Raw genomic sequence first — 17,965 nt, 5'->3', positions numbered from 1 at the left:
CCAATGTAAAGTTGTTCTAATATATTTAAAGCTGAACAGCTTAGTTGCTTGAGTTACTTCTGTTTATTGTGCATATAAATGGTAGCGTCAAGAATTCTCTCGCATCTTTGAACTGGGTGGGCTTTCCATAATGTAATCAAGTTTTTTTGAAAGCTCTCCTTATAATAACCTAACAGAATATAACCGATCATGGCAGTCATCAACCAGCCAAACAGTCAAATCAAGCTCACAAATGTTTCCCTTGTGAGGATGAAAAAAGGAAAGAAGAGGTTTGAAATTGCATGCTATCAGAATAAAGTTCAAGATTGGAGACTGAAGGTTGAAAAAGATCTCGATGAAGTTCTACAAATTCCACAGGTTTTCATCAATGTCTCAAAAGGGCAAGTGGCCAATAACGATGACTTACAAGCAGCATTTAACACCACGAATCAGGATACTATCATTCAAGAAATACTAAATAAGGGTGAGATTCAATTGAATGAAAAGGAAAGGAATGCCAACTTACAACAAAAGCAAAATGAATTTTTGACCATTATCTCTACTAAATGTATAAATCCAAGGTCGAAAAAGAGATATCCTCCTTCTATGATTGAGAAGGCTTTGAATGAATTGAAGTTTCACCTAAATCCAACAAAGACAACAAAGACGCAAGCATTGGATGCAATTAAACTTTTGGTTGAGAAACAAATAATACCTATTGCGAGAGCTCAAATGAAGATAAGAATATTGCTTACTAAAAAAGGTTATCAAAAAGCATATGAGGACGAGATCAAACCCAAGATTGACCATTTAGATGAGCTTGAAAACAACGGTAAGCAGTACGAGATTATGGGTATTATTGACCCAATAAATTACAAAGCTCTCGTGGACTTGTTGGAATGTAAAGATTTGAAGAATGAGGGGTCTATAGAGGTTTTAGATATGTCAGCTACAAAGGACTAACTGTGTGATAATTCGAACATGCTTCATTAAATAAATTTATCCCTCGATCCTCTCCATGTTTAAACAATAGTTGCAACATCTCTATTTCACATCAAATATTAAATATGAGCAATTCATGTATGCATGTACTCTTTCATTAACGAACTGGGTAGCGTTTAGCAATGCGTACAAGCGATGAATGAGAAAAAAAAATTGAAAAAAAAAGTCAGAACCACACCCAGGATATCCAGATACCAACAGAATGTCTATCGTTTTACCAGCAGGAAGCGTAGACGGATTTAAAACCGTCGGAAAATACTCAGCTCCAACTCGTCGTCCAATTGAACCAGTTGGTCGTTACTTTTTAGCACATGCATCAAGAACTCTCAGGGGCCACACTTGGTCTGAGTTTGAAAAATTAGAAGCTGAGCGTAATGTGAAGGAAATTGAAACCAATGAAGATGAAGATTTGGGGGATGAAGAACAAAGTGAAGAGTTGTTAGAACATGATCCAAGAGAATGGAAAACAGCCGATTTGTATGCAGTGTTGGGATTATCACATTTGAGATACAAAGCTACTGAAGATCAAATTAGAAGGGCCCACAGAAAACAAGTGTTGAAACATCATCCAGATAAGAAGTCTGCCAGTGGTGGATTAGAACACGATTCATTTTTCAAAATCATTCAAAAGGCTTTTGAGGTCATGTTGGATTCAACAAAGAGAAAACAATACGATTCAATTGATACTGAGAAAGATCCAAAGCCACCTTCACCAAAAAGCAAATACGACTTTTTCGAAGTTTGGGATCCAATCTTTGAAAGTGAAAGTAGATTCTCAACTAAACAACCTGTTCCTTTATTGGGTGGATTGGATGCCTCAAAAGAAGAAGTTGATGCTTTCTACACATTCTGGGGTAAGTTTGATTCATGGAAGACATTTGAATTCAAGGATGAGGATGTTCCAGATGACACTGCTAACCGTGATCACAAACGTTATATTGAACGTAAAAACATAGCATCAAGAAAGAAGTTCAAACAGGAAGACAACAAGAGAATAATTGATTTAGTTGAAAGAGCTCACAATGAAGATCCAAGGATTAAGTTGTTTAAAGAACAAGCTAAGAAGGAAAAGGCTGCAAAGAAATGGGACAAAGAAGCCGGTTCACGTAAGGCTGCTGAAGAAGCTGCTGCCAAGAAAGCCGCTGAAGAAGCTGCTGCCAAGAAAGCTGCGGAGGAAGCTGCTGCCGCAAAAGCAGACTCAAAAAAGGCCAAAGAAGCTGCCAAAGCTGCCAAGAAAAAGAACAAGAGAAACATTAGAGCTGCAGTTAAGGATGCAGACTACTTCGGTGATACTAGCAAGTCTGCGGACATTGATGCTGATGTGGAGTTACTCATTGAAAGATTTACTGATGTTCAATTGGGTGAGGTTGCTTCTAAGTTGAAAGATGCTGATGCTTTAAGTGTAAAGACTACTTTCGCTGAAACAGCTAAGGAATTGACTGATGCCGGTTCCTTGGACGCTAGCCACTTAAAATACTTTACTGCTTAAATGACAAAGCTATAGAGACATTTCTTCAAAAGTCTGCAATCTAAGTATTTATAGACACGAAAGTAAGGATTCTGCTTATAAACTAATTTTCATCTGGTATATCTATCTTTTGCTTTAAAGGGAGTGCTTTCATGTGATAGTGTTCTTTCCTCTTCTCCTCAAACCTCTTGTGCCTTTCTTCAGCCGTTAACGGTCTTTCTTCTTCTTGGCCATCTTCCGCATCCGCATCTTCATCAGCTTGAGATTCATCCTTGTATACTTGTCCACCATGGAGCGATGAACTCACATCATGTGACAATTTATCATACTCACCTTCACCCAATTCAAATACTGGAATCTCATCTTCAGCTGCTTTTGCATTGGCACCACCATCATCGTCATCATCATCTCTATAGTACTCTCCTTCAGGATTAAAACCACCCTCATAGGGCGTTTTTGGTTCATCTATCTTCATAGTTGCACTCTTTTCTTGCTCATTCTTGTAGATGTTCACTTCATCCCATTTCAAATGTTCAGGCAAATGGTCATGTTCATCCAATCCTTGTTCCCTCTTCTTTTGAGCTATCTTAGCTCTAATCTCTTCACCTTTCGATGAGTCGTCATGTAATTGCGCATTCAACTTTGTATTCTTTATAACTTCTTGTCTATCTAATTTATTTGGTAACGGGGGGGAGTGAGCACTGTCTTCGCTCACTGATTTATTCCTTAATATTCCTCTAGGCTGTTGGTCAGGCATTGGGTGTCTCTTTGTATCGATGGTCGTAATTGATCGGGTGGTATAACGTACTACAATAATGAATGACTATTCTCTGTGAGAGTGGTTGAAATATCTCAGCACACACAAAAAAAGGATAATCCAGTCACGTGCAAGATTTGCCTTCTCTCTTGAGAGAAATAAATTTACGTTTTGTTACTGTGTCAACTTTTCAACTGTCAATCAAAGAAAACAAATCGTTAAATCCGATTTGTGACTAGGGGACTTACCAACCATCAAACAGGGATATCTTTGGCTTTCTGTATTTGCATCAAGGGATAGAACTTTGGATTTTCCAAATACATTGGTACGTCAAATTGTAACTTTAGAACTGGGTTCAACATAAATTACAAATCAACACAATGGGACAAGCATTCAGCTTTGCAAATATATTTGGCAAGTTATGGGGTATGAATAAGGAGGTGAGAATTCTTATATTGGGTTTGGATGGTGCAGGTAAAACTACAATATTATATCGTTTGCAAATGGGGGAAGTAGTCACGACAAAGCCAACAATAGGATTCAATGTCGAGACCTTAAAGTATAAAAACATTACCTTGAACATTTGGGATTTAGGAGGACAAACTTCGATAAGACCGTATTGGAGGTGTTACTATAGCAATACGTCAGCCATCATTTTCGTCGTAGACTCAACTGATAAGGACCGTATTGACACAGCCTGTAAGGAATTGCACACAATGTTGAAGGAAGAAGAGTTACAGGATAGTGCATTGTTGGTGTTTGCAAATAAGCAGGATCAACCTGGAGCTATGACTGCTGCTGAGGTCTCGCAAGCATTGAGTCTAACTGATTTAAAAGATAGAAGTTGGAGTATTGTTGCATCAAGTGCTATTAAGGGTGAAGGTTTAAACGAGGGATTAGACTGGTTGATGGATGTGATCAAGGATGAACAGTTGTAAAATGGTATCTATCTACTGTACATATATAGAAGAGAAATTAATGTTATCTAATTTTTATTTTCCCGTTGCTTAACTCTTTCTAAAATGATTTTAATCATCTCGTTACCAATTGCGTTAGCTTCAGGGAACATGGGTTGGAAGAATGCTTGAGTCTTTTCAAATTCATCCCTGTAGAGAGCAAAGTTTCCGAACTTGATTATTTTGGCCCATGTCTCAGCAGCAAGGGTAAAATGCAAGTCATCTTGTCTAAACGATGTATCAGTGGCAGCAACTCCTATACTTTCTTCTAAAAGTCCAGGAGTACAGAATACGTATTCTGTGACACCGAGAAATATTCTAAATAATGGAGTTGAGCAAATTATGTGATCATAGGGCACTATTCCCAAGTTGTACCAGCTATCTGCAATTGCTAATAAGGAAAGGTGCGAATTTGGCTGTTTCCCTTCAGGTGGTGTCTTGTTCAAAGAAAACTTTTCCAAAATGTTGTCATCTAATAATAGATCGTGATCGGTAATATGCTTAAATACAAACCGTTTAACCTTTTGCAATCGTTCATTCAATTCTTCTTTCTTGCCTTGTATCATTAACGTGAATAGCTCGGTAGTGGATTTTGAATATTGCAAGACCTGGTCGTGTGCCGACGGGTTTGTAATAGCTAAACCAGCGTAGACGTGCCATTTGTTCGAAAAGATTCGAAGTGAAATATTGATTTTTGCATTTTCGAGGCCACCAATCCACTTGGGTGTTTCCCATGGGTATTGATTACAAGACTTCCAAGCAACTCCCATGGACAAAAAAGCAGCATGCGTTACTGCTTGAGTGTCGGCCGTAATTCGGTCATGCTCCTTAGCACTTAAAGTAACAACTTTAGATTTGAGGCAAGAAACAACACATTTTACAAATTGCAAATTGACTTCATCAGTTCGGTGAGGAATTATCACCAAGGGTTGACCGGTAGTATTTACTTTTGGACCATGCAAAGAATGTAGCGAGATGATGCGAGTATCTGAAGGCATGTGCTTTTCAAAGGCAGCGATTTCGGGGGTTTTGCACGAAGTTTGACCACCAACGATTGCACCATACTTAGTAGATGACCCATAGAGGGAAACAATCTTGTCGATATTCTCAGCCTCCACACTGTAAATTACATAGTCGGCTTCGCGTGATACCAAATGCCCATTCCTTTTAACAGAGAACTTTTCATCCTTGTAGGTTCTACTCAATTGGTCAAATTGTTCTTCACGGTCGCAGCCTATTACTTTCCAACCTGCTTCACTAAATCGCCTGGCATAAAGGAGACCCATATCTCCGAGACCTATTATCCCGATTACCTTGGTTTTTTTCAACAATGTCTCATCGCGTTCTGACATTGTATGTTGACTCGTATTTATACTCGGTGGTGGGCTAACCGCGAAAAATTTCCAACTCGTGAAAGTTTTTGGTAGGCCAAAGCCATTGACTGGGCATTATGACAAAAGCATTTAGTGCTCCAGGAAAGGCTCTTTTAGCTGGTGGCTATCTAGTTTTAGATCCCAATTATGATGCATATGTGACAGCCTTGTCCTCTCGAATGCACGCTGTGATTGAATCAGATGAAAACATGACTTCCAAGCATTCAACCTTGCATGTGCTATCACCCCAATTTGAAGAAGGGGACTGGCAGTATAAAATACAGAATCAAAAATTAGAAGAGATAAATGGCAAGAGGAACCCATTTCTAGAGGCTACATTGAAGACTGTATTGTCATACACCCAACCATCGAGCCCATTTAATTTGAAAGTGACTGTATTTTCAGACCCAGGTTATCATTCACAAAATAAAACGACGAAAAAGGTATCATCGAACAATCAGAAATCATTTTTGTTCCACGAATTACCGATCAATGATGTTCCCAAAACAGGATTGGGGTCGTCTGCAGGATTGGTATCTGTGGTTACAGCTGCATTGATGTCATACCTTGAACCCGGTAGCGAAACAGCTATTGACCGTTTACACAACTTAGCTCAAATTGGTCATTGCTTGGCTCAGAAAAAGACTGGTTCTGGTTTCGACGTGGCAGCTGCAATATATGGGTCAATTAAATACCGTCGGTTTCAACCAAGCGTGGTTAATGACGTGCTTTCAATATTAGAGAATGACCCTTCTCAGTTTCCTCAGGAATTGAGGGCAGTCGTGGATAAAGAATGGAAGTTCAAGCATGTCAAATGCTCATTACCTATGGGGGTACAGTTGCTCATGGGAGATATTGAAGGAGGCTCTGAAACTCCAAAAATGGTATCAAAAGTATTACAATGGAAAAAGGAGAATCCTAATGAGAGTAATCAAATTTATGACCACTTGAATGAGGCTAACAATAGCTTTATGGATGCCCTAGAGAAGCTCAACCAGGCTCAAAATGAAGAGGCGTTATCAGATTTATCAAAAGCGCTTCAAGAAATCAGAAAAGGCTTGAAACAGATGACAGATAAAGCACAAGTGCCAATAGAACCACCAGTGCAAACACAATTATTAGATCGTATTAATGAATTGGATGGTTGTTTAGGAGGAGTAGTACCTGGTGCTGGTGGGTTTGATGCTATAGCCGTACTTTCGATAGCATCAAAAGCTGATGCCATAAAGAAGGCTACTGTAGATGTACCAGACATCTACAATAATGTGCACTGGGTTGATTTGCAAGAGGAGGCAGATGGGTTGAAAGTTGAAAATGTAGAGGATTATGTAGGGCTTGTATAAAGAAAAGTTCCTAGAGTTTACCAAGGCTAGAATATGTAGCTTATGATTGTGTATGACAGACATCGGCGAATCTGCTACCTTTTATTTCAAAAGAATTTGATTAAGAAGGTGCCTGTATGATGGGAGAAAATTCAAATCAATTAAATTAGTGTTTCACATTTTATTTGAATTTTGCATCTATTTTTCTTCAAAATATTGCAAAAAGGCATGAAGTAAGCATAATTCTTTATTTGATAAAAAATTCTGCACTGGACATAGTCTTATAGAGCTTAGAATGCGGCTACTTATACACCGATAAATTAACGTTGAGACATATGCTCAACCAGTACTCTCATCAGCTTTTGCAAACCGATGATATCATCGCAAAAATTTTGTGAAAAAAAAAAGTGAATATTTGGTACTCTTCCTTAAGTAGTTACCTTTACTATGCCTACCGAACTTGAAGAGTTGGTTGGATTCCTTCACTCGCCACAACCCGCTGTTGTTCAAATAGCTTTGGATAATCTTGTGGGATTTTCTACAGGCACTCATCAACAAGTTTTTGCCTACGACAATTATGAAGCAATTAAAGACCTTAAAAAGTTGAGTCAATCTAATAGCAAAACTTTAGTGAGACAGTCTGTCACTATACTTGCTAACTTATGCGATGATATAATTATGAGGAATTTGATTGTTGAAGATTTTGAGTATATGAATTTCTTGGTGCCCAAGATCGTTTCTCTTGAAAATTCCAATGCTGATATAATGTGTATTCTTTTGAACAATTTAGCTAAAAATGATGCTATAAATAGGGTATTTGATTTAGAAATGGAATTAAATGATGCACAAAAGAAGGTTTTCAGCTCATCAAAGGCTATTGATTGTTTGATGGATTGTTTTGTTAAGGGGAATGACTACAAGTTAAACACGCATGCCAATTTTGATTACCTTGCGTATTTCTTTGCTGACTTGTCGAGATTCCAACAGGGACGGTCATATTTCATTACGGAACAAGCATATGATAATGTTGTACCAATATCGAAGTTACTTGTCTTTACCGAAAAGTATGACGATAAGATCAGAAGGGAAGGTGTGGCATTCACCATTAAGAATTCTTTATTCGACACCAATGCACACATGAAGTTATTGACTGACCCGAAAATAAATATACTACCGTTCCTACTCTTGCCATTAGCTGGTCCAGAGGAGATTGACGAAGATGAGGTATTTGATTTACCTGATGAATTGCAATTGTTACCTCCAGATAAGGAAAGAGAACCATTAACAGGTATACAATGTACTCATTTGGAATCATTGCTTTTATTATGCACAACAAAACCTGCTAGAATATATTTTAGAGAAAAGCGGGTATACTCTATAATAAGAGAGTTGGATAAGGCAAGTCAAGACGAAAATGTGAGAGAATTGTGTGATAGGATTGTGCAATTATTGCAAAGAGATGAAGCTCCCGATTCGGCTGAAATTGAAGCGCTCGAAAGCGACGAAGACGATGATAAAATCGTTGAAATTGTATGATATTTGTAAATGATAGATATAGAAGCAAATGTATCAATTTTTGAGTACCAATTTTCCATCAACCAACCTCAAGTTCAGCTTAACAATAGCAATGATCCTCTGCTTATTATCCGGATGTGCACTGATTCTACTCTTTAAACCACCCAAAAGCTCCCTTGTTGTTAATGGGTGGTCTCTTACAATAGTCAACACATCGTCAATAGTTACTAATAAATTGTTTGGACCTGCGTCGTTTAAATCAGCCATTGCATTGGTGTCAACAGGCGAGCCTGGAACTGAGGTAGCGACTGGAGATGGCTCTTTCTTAATTGTCACTACTGATTGATTTTCATCCAATCTCATTTTCTTTCTTGGAGATGAAGGTTCTGGAGTGGAGCGTTTAGGAACATTGGGATTCCATTCACCAAGAGGCAAAGTAGAGAGGAATTCTTTTGGTGCTTTCATCACGACAAATCCATCGGCTATTGATGACACCACAAAGTTTCTAATGCCCAATTTCTGCGTCTCACCTGTAAGAGCATTCTCCGTTGGCTCTTCTTTCACGTTGACCCTTGTCTCATCGTCACTGTCTTCTTCACTTTCCAAATCTGATTTAGATAAATAAGGCATCATTCCTTGTTCTTCGTCGTCACTGTCATAAATACCTCCCTCTCTTTTGTTCAAGACTTTTCTCAACTTCTTACCTTCTTTATCCACTTTTCTTGACTTTTCTGTTTCAAACAAGTCGTCTAGGTCATAATCTTCATCATCATCATCATCATTTTCCGTTTTGAATGCCGAAGCTTTCAACATATCTTTCTTTATCTTTTTCTCCGACATTTTGTTCTCCTCTTCATCCCCGTCCATGATAGGTGCCTCCTCATCGTCGGCGAATTCCTCCTCAAAATCTAAATCGTCATGATCAGAATCTCTCTCCTCAACGGAGCGAGAGTCTCCTCCCATCACTGTCCTCATACGTCTATTTTGCGTACCTCCGTTGCTGATAACTCTTCCATTTGCCGATGGGGAGTTGTTTCGAAATCTTTGGTCAGGTGAACCCTCTGCTATAGAGTCATTTTCCATATGTTTCATTAACCATCTTGGGACACTTGAATTCTTTTCCATCTTGGCTTCCGCTTCCTCTAGTGTTAAAGTAGCATATCTGTTTCTAGGTGTAAACCTGTAGACTTTTTCTGCTGGTATCATTTTAAAGCCATCCTTGTCAAAGACAAATAATACATGTTGCAGTTCTGTCGACCCGGCCTCATAATTCCCAACATAGACATTTTTACCAGTATAATCTTCAATAACCCATGGGTAATGCTCTTCGTATCGCAATTTCCTTTTTGCTTCATCCATTAGGTTTATCTGCTTTGTCTTCCGTTTAAACAACTTCTTTTTGTTCTTACGAGCACCACCGTCTGGGGCTACTTGTGACATATCAGCCAGGTTTTTGTTATAGTTGGGATCATTCTGTGAATCAGGGTGCGTCCCCTGTGCGGAGCTTGATTTTTCGCCTCCTTCTGCACCTTCTTCCGCTTCACGTTGAAGTCTTTCTTTTTCAGCTTCCTCCTTCTCCTTTCGCCTTTGATCCAATTCCTGTCGGGTAAGGTGAAACTGCATATTTCTAGGATCCTTCCTGTGAAGTCTTACAGGTTTCTCAAAATCTTTTACAATATCCACATCCTGTTTTGTAGCAAATTTCATCAAGTGTACTCTAACATCTTCGATTTCTTCGGGACCGCATGACTTTAAAGGTATTGTTTGCCATTCCTCCGATTTTGATGGTGACGGAGATCCATTCTTAGCTAGTGAGTTGCCTGTACTTTCATTCTTAACAGTTACTTCTTTCTTGACTTGAGGTTCTTGTTGGCTCATTAACTAAGTTGATGGTTGTGCAAGTAAATAGTCCATAGAAGGATTAGATTGTTTCAATGTGTTGGTGTAATTTTTTTTTCTTTGCATTCGAATTGTTTGATATCAATACGGAATGTAAGACAGCTCATTTTGATAACCTTTATAGAAACCTATATCCACCTGTGGGGGAGTCATAAAGTAATCTTTGACCATTGTAAGGAGTTAGTACTTGAATACAGCTTTCATTCATTGCAAGTTGTACCCGTGGTTGTGAAAAGATCGCAAACCTCTGGAATTTCCTTCGGTTTGCATTTCAAAGAACAATACAAACTTAACAGGTTACGAACCTGCTTCATATAGGAATTTAACGGTTACACTGGTGTCAAATTTCAAAGTGCATTGTCTCTTCAATTGATTGTTCTTTCCCCACGTGTGGTTGATGTTTTGTAATTTTTCCAAAACCATTGTTGAGATTATATAAAGTAGACCCATGCTCCAGTATGAATGAAAGATCTAACACGTATGAAACATAGTGTACAGCCATAACACTAGTAGATATGGTTTCTTTTTCCAAGATTTTACATTCCAACTTATTGCTTGTGAGTCAGTCCATATTTCAGGATGTTGCGACACCACAGCAAGCTGCTACCGATCAATATTCAGTCATTAACTTTCTCGGTGGTTCAGCTCCTTACAAACAAGGGTCAAGATATGGTATAAGTACTGATATCCCAGAAAAATGCACAGTTGAACATGTCCAGATGATTTCACGGCATGGAGAAAGATTTCCCTCGAAAGGTGATGGTGCTTATTTCGACACAGTGATGAATACATTCAAGAGTTACAACCAGAAATTTAAAGGAGATTTATCGTTTTTGAATGAATATGAGTATTTTGTTACGAACAAAGAGTATTATGAAAAAGAGACGAGTCCGAAGAACTCCGAAGGAACGTTTGCTGGTACAAAAACTGCACTTCGCCATGGGGCATATTTTAGACAACGGTACGACACGTTGTTTAATGGAGGGAATTTCACCGTTTTTACTAGTAATTCTGGTAGATGTTATCAAACTGCCAATTACTTTGCTCGTGGGTTCTTGGGTGATGAATATTCAGATGACCAAGTCGAGTACGTGGTTATTAACGAAGATCCCAAAATGGGAGCCAACTCCTTAACACCACGCTATGCTTGTAAAAATTTAGGCAACATTAATAATGATGAGATTGTTGACCAATTTGACAAAAGCTATTTACAGGATATTTTGAATAGATGGCAAGAACAGAATCCCGGATTGAATTTGACAACCGCACAAGTGTCTTCCTTGTTCTTGTGGTGTGCTTTTGAGATAAATGTTAGAGGGTATTCACCATTCTGTTCACTATTCACAAACGAGGAGTTTATAAAGAGTGGGTATAGAAACGACTTGACAAACTACTATTCCATTGGACAGGGTAACAATTTGAGCACAACAGTTGGATCTCCCATGGTAGAGGCCTCGCTAAAATTATTACTAGACGAATCTGCAAAGAGCAATATATGGGCTATGTTTACTCATGATACAGATATGGAGTTTTATCTTTCATCCATGGGATTAATCAACCCCGAAAAGGATTTACCTGTTGATCATGTACCTTTTCCTAATCCGTACAACGCAGCTGAAATGTTTCCGCAAGGAGGTAGGACTTATGTGGAGAAGTTGAACTGCGGCGACAAGAAATATGTGCGATTTATTATGAATGATGCCGTTGTACCCTTTCCTAATTGCAGTAATGGAGTTGGTTTTTCCTGTGATTTGGGCCAATTTGTTGATATTGTAAGATCAAGATTAGATGGCGTAGATTATACAAAACAGTGTGATAGTACAGGCCCATCAAATTTGACATTCTTTTGGGATTACAAGGACGTACATTATGATGCTCCGTTTATTGATCAGTAGTGCTTGTCAAAGTGCCAGTAAAGAGCAAGGAATGGATAGAGATAAATGCTCTTCAAGGATTATCTTTTGGGAACGCTTTATAAAATTTATAGAAGTTATCAGCTATTGGAATTCTCTCGATTTACCTCCCATGGCTTCTTTCTCTGCGCCGCCAATGGTTCAGATCCTTGATCAGTTAGCACCACCGGGGGTATCTCCTTTATACCTGGTACTGGTTTCCCTGACAATATCAACTCTGCCAAATTCTGGTAGTTGGACGAATAAGGGGGCTCATCATTAGTTGTAGCTCCTTCGCCTTGTATATCTTCTTTGCCCTCACCCAATTCCACAATTTTGGCATTCTTTTCGTACTTGTCACCATTATGTATCTTCCATTCTTCAAAGTCTTCTAGGTTTAGTATATGACCTGTCTTTTGGCAAAAGAAAAACAGCTTAGCTTGATTTGTAAGCTGTGTTTGATCAAGGCTTGAGATTGACGTTTGCAGTGGATCTTGTTCTTTGATATTGGCAAGGTAAGAGTCTAAGATTTCCTTCAAACCTTGCTGGAAGTCTGTATCTGATTCCCAGTCATAGTTCAAGTATTCCTTGTAGACTTTTTCTTGTGGGTTCAATGACATGGCGAAAGCTTTACAATAAACATTGTAAATCGTTAAAACTCCGCAAAATGAATTTTCTGAAATTTTTCGTTTTACCTAATTGTTCGCTTGTTCAGCATACAAACATTGCCAAATGGTTAGCTTATCAGGAGTCATTGTATTGGCGATTATACTCCGAATAGGGTTCTTTCTTTTTGGATTGTATCAAGATGAATATATGCCAGTTAAATATACCGATATAGACTACTTGGTATTTTCCGATGCCTCGCATTATGTCTGCCAAGGACAATCACCATATCTTCGAGAAACTTATCGGTACACACCCATACTTGCAATGATGCTCCTACCTAACAATTGGGGACCTATATGGTACAGTTTTGGTAAGGTTTCATTTATGATTGGTGATTTAGTGACGGGTGTCTTGATTGCAAAGTTGTTGTCCAGAGAGAAGAATTTGTCAAAGTCAAAGTCAAAGAGGTTGATCTTGTCGTCATTGTGGCTTTTGAATCCAATGGTTATCACAATTAGTACCAGAGGATCATCCGAGAGTATATTGACTGTTTTGATAATGCTTTCGTTATACTGCTTGATTGAAAGTAAAAACGTTTTGGCGTCAGCATTTTGGCTTGGGTTGGCAATTCATTTCAAAATATACCCTATAATCTACATACCGAGTATTATGTTGTACTTGACAAATAGCTCACAACCAATTGTTAATTATCCAGTAATAAAATTGGTCAATGTGCCAAATCTCAAGTATGCTGTCTATACAGTTGTCACTTTAGCAATGTTTAACGCATTGATGTATTTCTTGTATGGACAGGAGTTTCTTGACCATTCATATTTGTATCATATTACAAGAATAGACCATAGGCATAACTTCTCAGTCTATAATATGGTACTATACTACAAATCGGCATTACCAGCATCATCTAATATAGATATTGAGACATTGGCTTTTATCCCACAACTTTTATTATCAGGGATTATAATCCCATTAATATTCGCAAAACAAGATTTAATTTCATGCTTGTTTCTACAGACATTTACGTTTGTCACATTCAACAAAGTCATTACATCACAATACTTCATTTGGTTTTTGATTTTCCTTCCTCATTTTTTATTTAAATCCGATTTACTTCAAACTAGACGCATTAATGGAGTGTTTGTCTTGCTTTTATGGGTTATTTCACAGGGATGTTGGTTGTACAATGCTTACCGATTGGAATTTTTAGGAGAGAGCACATTTGATTATTCATTATTTAACTCATCATTATTCTTCTTTTTGAGTAATTGTATATGTATTGGTGAGTTCATAAAAAGTTTATAGAATTGAAATAGTAACATCTTTTTTTTGTAAATAGGCAGAGCTTATTCTGTATGTAGAATTTTCTCAATATCATTCCAAACAGAAGAACTTACATCAATATACAGAACTGCCCCCCCCCTCGCTCATCTAACAGTCATGTCACGTATGGAACTATACTCCCCTGAAGGTCTCAGAATAGATGGAAGAAGATGGAACGAACTTCGTCGATTTGAATGTCGTATCAATACCCATCCAAGCTCATCAGATGGCTCATCGTATGTCGAACAAGGCAACACAAAAGTTATATGTACAGTACAAGGTCCTATCGAACCCAGCAGTAGAGCCCAAATGAATCAAGACAAAGCCAATTTAGAAGTCAATTTGACAATTGCTAATTTCTCGACATTTGAGAGAAAGAAGCGATCGAAATCAGAGAAACGAATGGTTGAACTTCGAACTACACTTGAACGAACATTTGAACAACTGATATTATTGCATTTATATCCAAGGACTAATATAACGATAAATGTGCAAGTATTGAGTCAAGATGGAGGTATGTTAGCAGCTATAACAAATTCAATAACATTGGCAATAATCGATGCTGGGATTGCCATGTATGATTATGTAAGTAGTGTCAGTTGTGGATTATTTGATCAGTCTCCATTACTAGATTTGAATAATTTAGAAGAAACTGATGTGAGTTCAATAACTGTCGGAGTTATTGGTAAAAGTGAGAAATTGGCTTTGTTGTTGTTGGAAGATAAGATGCCTTTGGATTCATTGGAGAAGGTGTTGAGTATTGGCATTGCTGGAAGTCATAGGATAAAAGATTTGATGGATATAGAGGTGAGAAAACATGGAAATACAAGAGCGTCCAAATTGGTCAAATAAATATATTGTAGGTAATTATGTATTTATTTAAAACTTTGCATCATCGGCTTTATCTATAATTTGTAAGTAATAGTAGTAAAAAGCAATAATATGGAAATGCCCATTGAAAATCAATCTCTCATCAACTGAATGAATGCCACTATCTTCATTAGGAAACCCGGGCTGATATCGATAAATATTCCTACTCAAATCCCAATAAGATTTGGTATCGGTATTACCAGTGGATAAAAATGGAGCAACCACAAATGAATCATTCAGCTTAGAAAACACCAAATCTTCATACAAGTATCTCAAAGCACCACCGAATGTGTTCCAACTTTCACCATTTATGGGTGATACTGGTGCTGGTTCTAGAGGCTCCACTAAGGAATAGTTGAAATATCCTTGTTTTGTGGGTTCGATTATCTCTTCCCCATTCAAAATAAGACCAAGGTTGAATTTCTTGGCAATGGACTCAATATGAAACTGATACTTGTCGACCACATTCTGAACTGATTCCTCAACTGATATCCTAGAGTTGACCAAAATTGATACATGTTCAGGCAATGCGTTCGATTTAACTCCTCCTTCAACAATATCAATAGCTTGAGAAGTAGTGATCAAATACTTTGTTTCCAAGTTTGCATCCAAGTACTGAACAACTTTTTTATTGGCATTTGCATCAACTTGAGCTTTCAAGATATTACGTCTGATATCTTTGTTCAAATTAGGGCTATGTTCAGCTAAACAGAAAAGTTCACCCATGATTGGGTTAACTTGAGTAAGTAACGGCAGGAATGCATCGTTTTCAATCTCAGTAATCAATTGAGCCATTATTCCAATAGATGTATGTTTTGGTGGCACGCTTGAATGACCTCCAGGGGTATACAATTCAATTACAGAGTCCAAGTATCCCTTCTCACCTGTTGCTGGTAAGATCAACTTCAACCCTTCAATTTCCTCATACGCTTCATTACCTTCGTCGATGATTTGTAATATGGAATCGGGACCGTAGCGAATTTGAAGATGTTTGGAAATTTCAGTTGCTCCTGTACCGGCACTCTCTTCATCATAACCAAAAGCCAAGATGATTGATCTCTGGGGATTGAATTTTCCCTTTTCTAGTAGTAGTTCAATTGTGGAGAGTAGTCCAATAAGTAGGTTTTTACAATCGGATACACCTCTTCCGTAGAGATATGTCCCATCATATCCACCTTCAAACGGAGGATAAGTCCAATGATCCAAAGTTGCTTTTTGAACAGGCACAACATCTTGATGGGCTGCCAAAATTATTGGCTTTTTGTCCTTGTCACTACCTTTCCAAGTGTAAACCAACCCCAAATGATTAATTTTTTCGACTTTCAAATGTTTGTGAGCTAAGGGGTAAGTTTCTTCCAAATACTTATGGAACTTAAGAAACGGTTTCCATCTGGGTTCTAAATCGAGTAGCTCGTCCAAATGTTTTGCTAATTTGGGGGTCAACATATCATCATAAACTTCAGTTGGAATTTGAATTGCTCCCAATAACCGATCACGTTCCTGCTTGTGAAATTTCTCATCATGTAAGATATAATTTAGTGTCTTAGGATTATGAATGTGGTTAGATGGATTTATTTTAGGAACAATGGGGCAAAGACCATCAGGATTACTTGGGTTTTCATCTCTTGGAAACCAAGTGCTGAGAAGGAATAAAGTTGACGAATAGCTGGCCCAGAAGCAACATATACAGAGTATGATGAGAGGAAGTGTTTTCCATTTGCACATTTTCCTATCCACTTTGTTGTGGAGTGGCAACGTGGACTTTTCATCCATTGTGGGGGTAAGGGAGGGTAGGTTGTATGAGATAAACGTGTAGATTGACCCTTTTCGACGCACAGTTTTAAAGCCGCAACATTTAAGATTTGTTGCAAATTGGTGCAAATTGGAGAGGCACCAACAAAGAAAGCCACAAATAGTAGAGTCTACAATTCTTGAAGATGTATTTAATTGAATTTTTCTAATTCTAATGTTAAGCCTATACAAAAGGATACATACTCAAAACCCTCTGCTTTACAAAGAACTTTGTCCTTGCTTAGAATTAATCAATCCAACACTCCAGAAAAAGTACAATTGATCATTCAAAGCCTTTTCTTTAGCATATTTAACCAACGGATTTGAAATATCACCTTTAACAGCAAAACCGTGACTAGTTCCAGAAAACAAAGTAAATTCATATCTAACGCCGTCTAATTTAGCCAATTCATCTTCAGTAACCTTTCTCAATTCGGGAGTGAAGATATGATCAACTTCAGCGGCAGAAATGATAAGTGGCTTTTTGATAGCTTTCACTTCTTCAATGGTGACAAGTGATGGATGAGCAATTGCACCAGCATCCAATGGACCTGATTGAGTCAAGTTTCTAATGACATACTTGGCACCAAAACAATACCCAATAGCAGCAAGGAAATTAGGTTTAAGTTCACCCTTAACCTTATCCAAGAACCCATTAACAATTGGTTCAGTGATTTCCAAAGTATGGTTCTTGAACCAAGCTTGAAGATCATCACCTGGTTTGACAGGATTGCCCTTTAAAATATCAGGAATCAAGACCTTGTAGCCATTTTTAGCTATAGTATCAGCAATAAGCAACACATTGTTAAAGTGATTACCATTAACATCAGTTAATATAACAACAACCTTGTTGCTTGATTCTTCACCAACGATATAAGTGTCTAAACCAAACAAATCTTTGAAAGTTCCAATTGGTTTTCCTTCATGGAAATTAGCTTCAGTGCAGCATTGACCTGGTGGGTTAGATGCCATTGAGTGTGTGATTGACCTATGCGGTTTTCAGACAAGAAAGGAATTGGTACGTGGAGTTCAGTAGCAAATGAAAACTGTGGATTTATGAAATATTTATAATCGGCAGGCGAGACGGAGAACGGATTAATGATTTTAGACACGACCCTCCCCTTTTCGTTTATAACTCCGTTTCTTCCCTTTTCGTTTATAGCTCCGTTTTTTTGCGTACATAAACAGAATAGG

At 38.0% G+C, this 17,965-nt stretch overlaps 14 protein-coding genes across 14 annotated transcripts; 8 read left to right on the top strand and 6 right to left on the bottom strand. All coding sequences in view use genetic code 12, as the record gives it.

The window, feature by feature from the left end:
* Positions 1 to 189: 189 nt before the first annotated feature.
* CORT_0E00810 (Sdo1 protein) lies at positions 190 to 942 on the top strand (the record flags this gene model as incomplete). The annotated part of the gene is made up of 1 exon (XM_003869754.1): positions 190 to 942. One exon carries the CDS (start codon positions 190 to 192, stop codon positions 940 to 942), a length of 753 nt encoding a protein of 250 aa, XP_003869803.1.
* Positions 943 to 1,183: 241 nt separating this feature from the next.
* Positions 1,184 to 2,470, top strand: CORT_0E00800 (Zuo1 protein; the record flags this gene model as incomplete). Its single annotated transcript, XM_003869753.1, has 1 exon — positions 1,184 to 2,470. The coding sequence occupies one exon, from the start codon at positions 1,184 to 1,186 to the stop codon at positions 2,468 to 2,470; it is 1,287 nt and encodes a 428-aa protein (XP_003869802.1).
* An 82-nt stretch (positions 2,471 to 2,552) lies between these two features.
* CORT_0E00790 (Glc8 protein) lies at positions 2,553 to 3,206 on the bottom strand (the record flags this gene model as incomplete). Its single annotated transcript, XM_003869752.1, has 1 exon — positions 2,553 to 3,206. One exon carries the CDS (start codon positions 3,204 to 3,206, stop codon positions 2,553 to 2,555), a length of 654 nt encoding a protein of 217 aa, XP_003869801.1.
* Positions 3,207 to 3,586: 380 nt separating this feature from the next.
* CORT_0E00780 (Arl1 GTPase) lies at positions 3,587 to 4,144 on the top strand (the record flags this gene model as incomplete). Its single annotated transcript, XM_003869751.1, has 1 exon — positions 3,587 to 4,144. One exon carries the CDS (start codon positions 3,587 to 3,589, stop codon positions 4,142 to 4,144), a length of 558 nt encoding a protein of 185 aa, XP_003869800.1.
* Positions 4,145 to 4,191: 47 nt separating this feature from the next.
* Positions 4,192 to 5,514, bottom strand: CORT_0E00770 (Tyr1 prepephenate dehydrogenase; the record flags this gene model as incomplete). Its single annotated transcript, XM_003869750.1, has 1 exon — positions 4,192 to 5,514. The coding sequence occupies one exon, from the start codon at positions 5,512 to 5,514 to the stop codon at positions 4,192 to 4,194; it is 1,323 nt and encodes a 440-aa protein (XP_003869799.1).
* A 98-nt stretch (positions 5,515 to 5,612) lies between these two features.
* On the top strand, positions 5,613 to 6,878 carry CORT_0E00760 (Erg8 phosphomevalonate kinase; the record flags this gene model as incomplete). Its single annotated transcript, XM_003869749.1, has 1 exon — positions 5,613 to 6,878. The coding sequence occupies one exon, from the start codon at positions 5,613 to 5,615 to the stop codon at positions 6,876 to 6,878; it is 1,266 nt and encodes a 421-aa protein (XP_003869798.1).
* A 426-nt stretch (positions 6,879 to 7,304) lies between these two features.
* Positions 7,305 to 8,393, top strand: CORT_0E00750 (Hgh1 HMG1/2-related protein; the record flags this gene model as incomplete). The annotated part of the gene is made up of 1 exon (XM_003869748.1): positions 7,305 to 8,393. One exon carries the CDS (start codon positions 7,305 to 7,307, stop codon positions 8,391 to 8,393), a length of 1,089 nt encoding a protein of 362 aa, XP_003869797.1.
* Positions 8,394 to 8,426: 33 nt separating this feature from the next.
* On the bottom strand, positions 8,427 to 10,250 carry CORT_0E00740 (Tfg1 protein; the record flags this gene model as incomplete). The annotated part of the gene is made up of 1 exon (XM_003869747.1): positions 8,427 to 10,250. One exon carries the CDS (start codon positions 10,248 to 10,250, stop codon positions 8,427 to 8,429), a length of 1,824 nt encoding a protein of 607 aa, XP_003869796.1.
* Positions 10,251 to 10,786: 536 nt separating this feature from the next.
* CORT_0E00730 (Pho114 acid phosphatase) lies at positions 10,787 to 12,166 on the top strand (the record flags this gene model as incomplete). The annotated part of the gene is made up of 1 exon (XM_003869746.1): positions 10,787 to 12,166. The coding sequence occupies one exon, from the start codon at positions 10,787 to 10,789 to the stop codon at positions 12,164 to 12,166; it is 1,380 nt and encodes a 459-aa protein (XP_003869795.1).
* Positions 12,167 to 12,264: 98 nt separating this feature from the next.
* On the bottom strand, positions 12,265 to 12,783 carry CORT_0E00720 (hypothetical protein; the record flags this gene model as incomplete). Its single annotated transcript, XM_003869745.1, has 1 exon — positions 12,265 to 12,783. The coding sequence occupies one exon, from the start codon at positions 12,781 to 12,783 to the stop codon at positions 12,265 to 12,267; it is 519 nt and encodes a 172-aa protein (XP_003869794.1).
* A 112-nt stretch (positions 12,784 to 12,895) lies between these two features.
* On the top strand, positions 12,896 to 14,092 carry CORT_0E00710 (glycosylphosphatidylinositol-alpha 1,4 mannosyltransferase I; the record flags this gene model as incomplete). The annotated part of the gene is made up of 1 exon (XM_003869744.1): positions 12,896 to 14,092. The coding sequence occupies one exon, from the start codon at positions 12,896 to 12,898 to the stop codon at positions 14,090 to 14,092; it is 1,197 nt and encodes a 398-aa protein (XP_003869793.1).
* Positions 14,093 to 14,227: 135 nt separating this feature from the next.
* Positions 14,228 to 14,962, top strand: CORT_0E00700 (hypothetical protein; the record flags this gene model as incomplete). Its single annotated transcript, XM_003869743.1, has 1 exon — positions 14,228 to 14,962. The coding sequence occupies one exon, from the start codon at positions 14,228 to 14,230 to the stop codon at positions 14,960 to 14,962; it is 735 nt and encodes a 244-aa protein (XP_003869792.1).
* A 27-nt stretch (positions 14,963 to 14,989) lies between these two features.
* CORT_0E00690 (hypothetical protein) lies at positions 14,990 to 16,753 on the bottom strand (the record flags this gene model as incomplete). The annotated part of the gene is made up of 1 exon (XM_003869742.1): positions 14,990 to 16,753. One exon carries the CDS (start codon positions 16,751 to 16,753, stop codon positions 14,990 to 14,992), a length of 1,764 nt encoding a protein of 587 aa, XP_003869791.1.
* A 237-nt stretch (positions 16,754 to 16,990) lies between these two features.
* On the bottom strand, positions 16,991 to 17,743 carry CORT_0E00680 (dienelactone hydrolase; the record flags this gene model as incomplete). The annotated part of the gene is made up of 1 exon (XM_003869741.1): positions 16,991 to 17,743. One exon carries the CDS (start codon positions 17,741 to 17,743, stop codon positions 16,991 to 16,993), a length of 753 nt encoding a protein of 250 aa, XP_003869790.1.
* Positions 17,744 to 17,965: the final 222 nt, after the last annotated feature.

Source organism: Candida orthopsilosis (genome assembly GCF_000315875.1).
Source record: "Candida orthopsilosis Co 90-125, chromosome 5 draft sequence".
NCBI lineage: Eukaryota > Fungi > Ascomycota > Pichiomycetes > Serinales > Debaryomycetaceae > Lodderomyces > Lodderomyces orthopsilosis.
The sequence above is the reverse complement of the archived record's forward strand: the minus strand, read 5'-3'. Positions and strand labels throughout refer to the sequence as shown.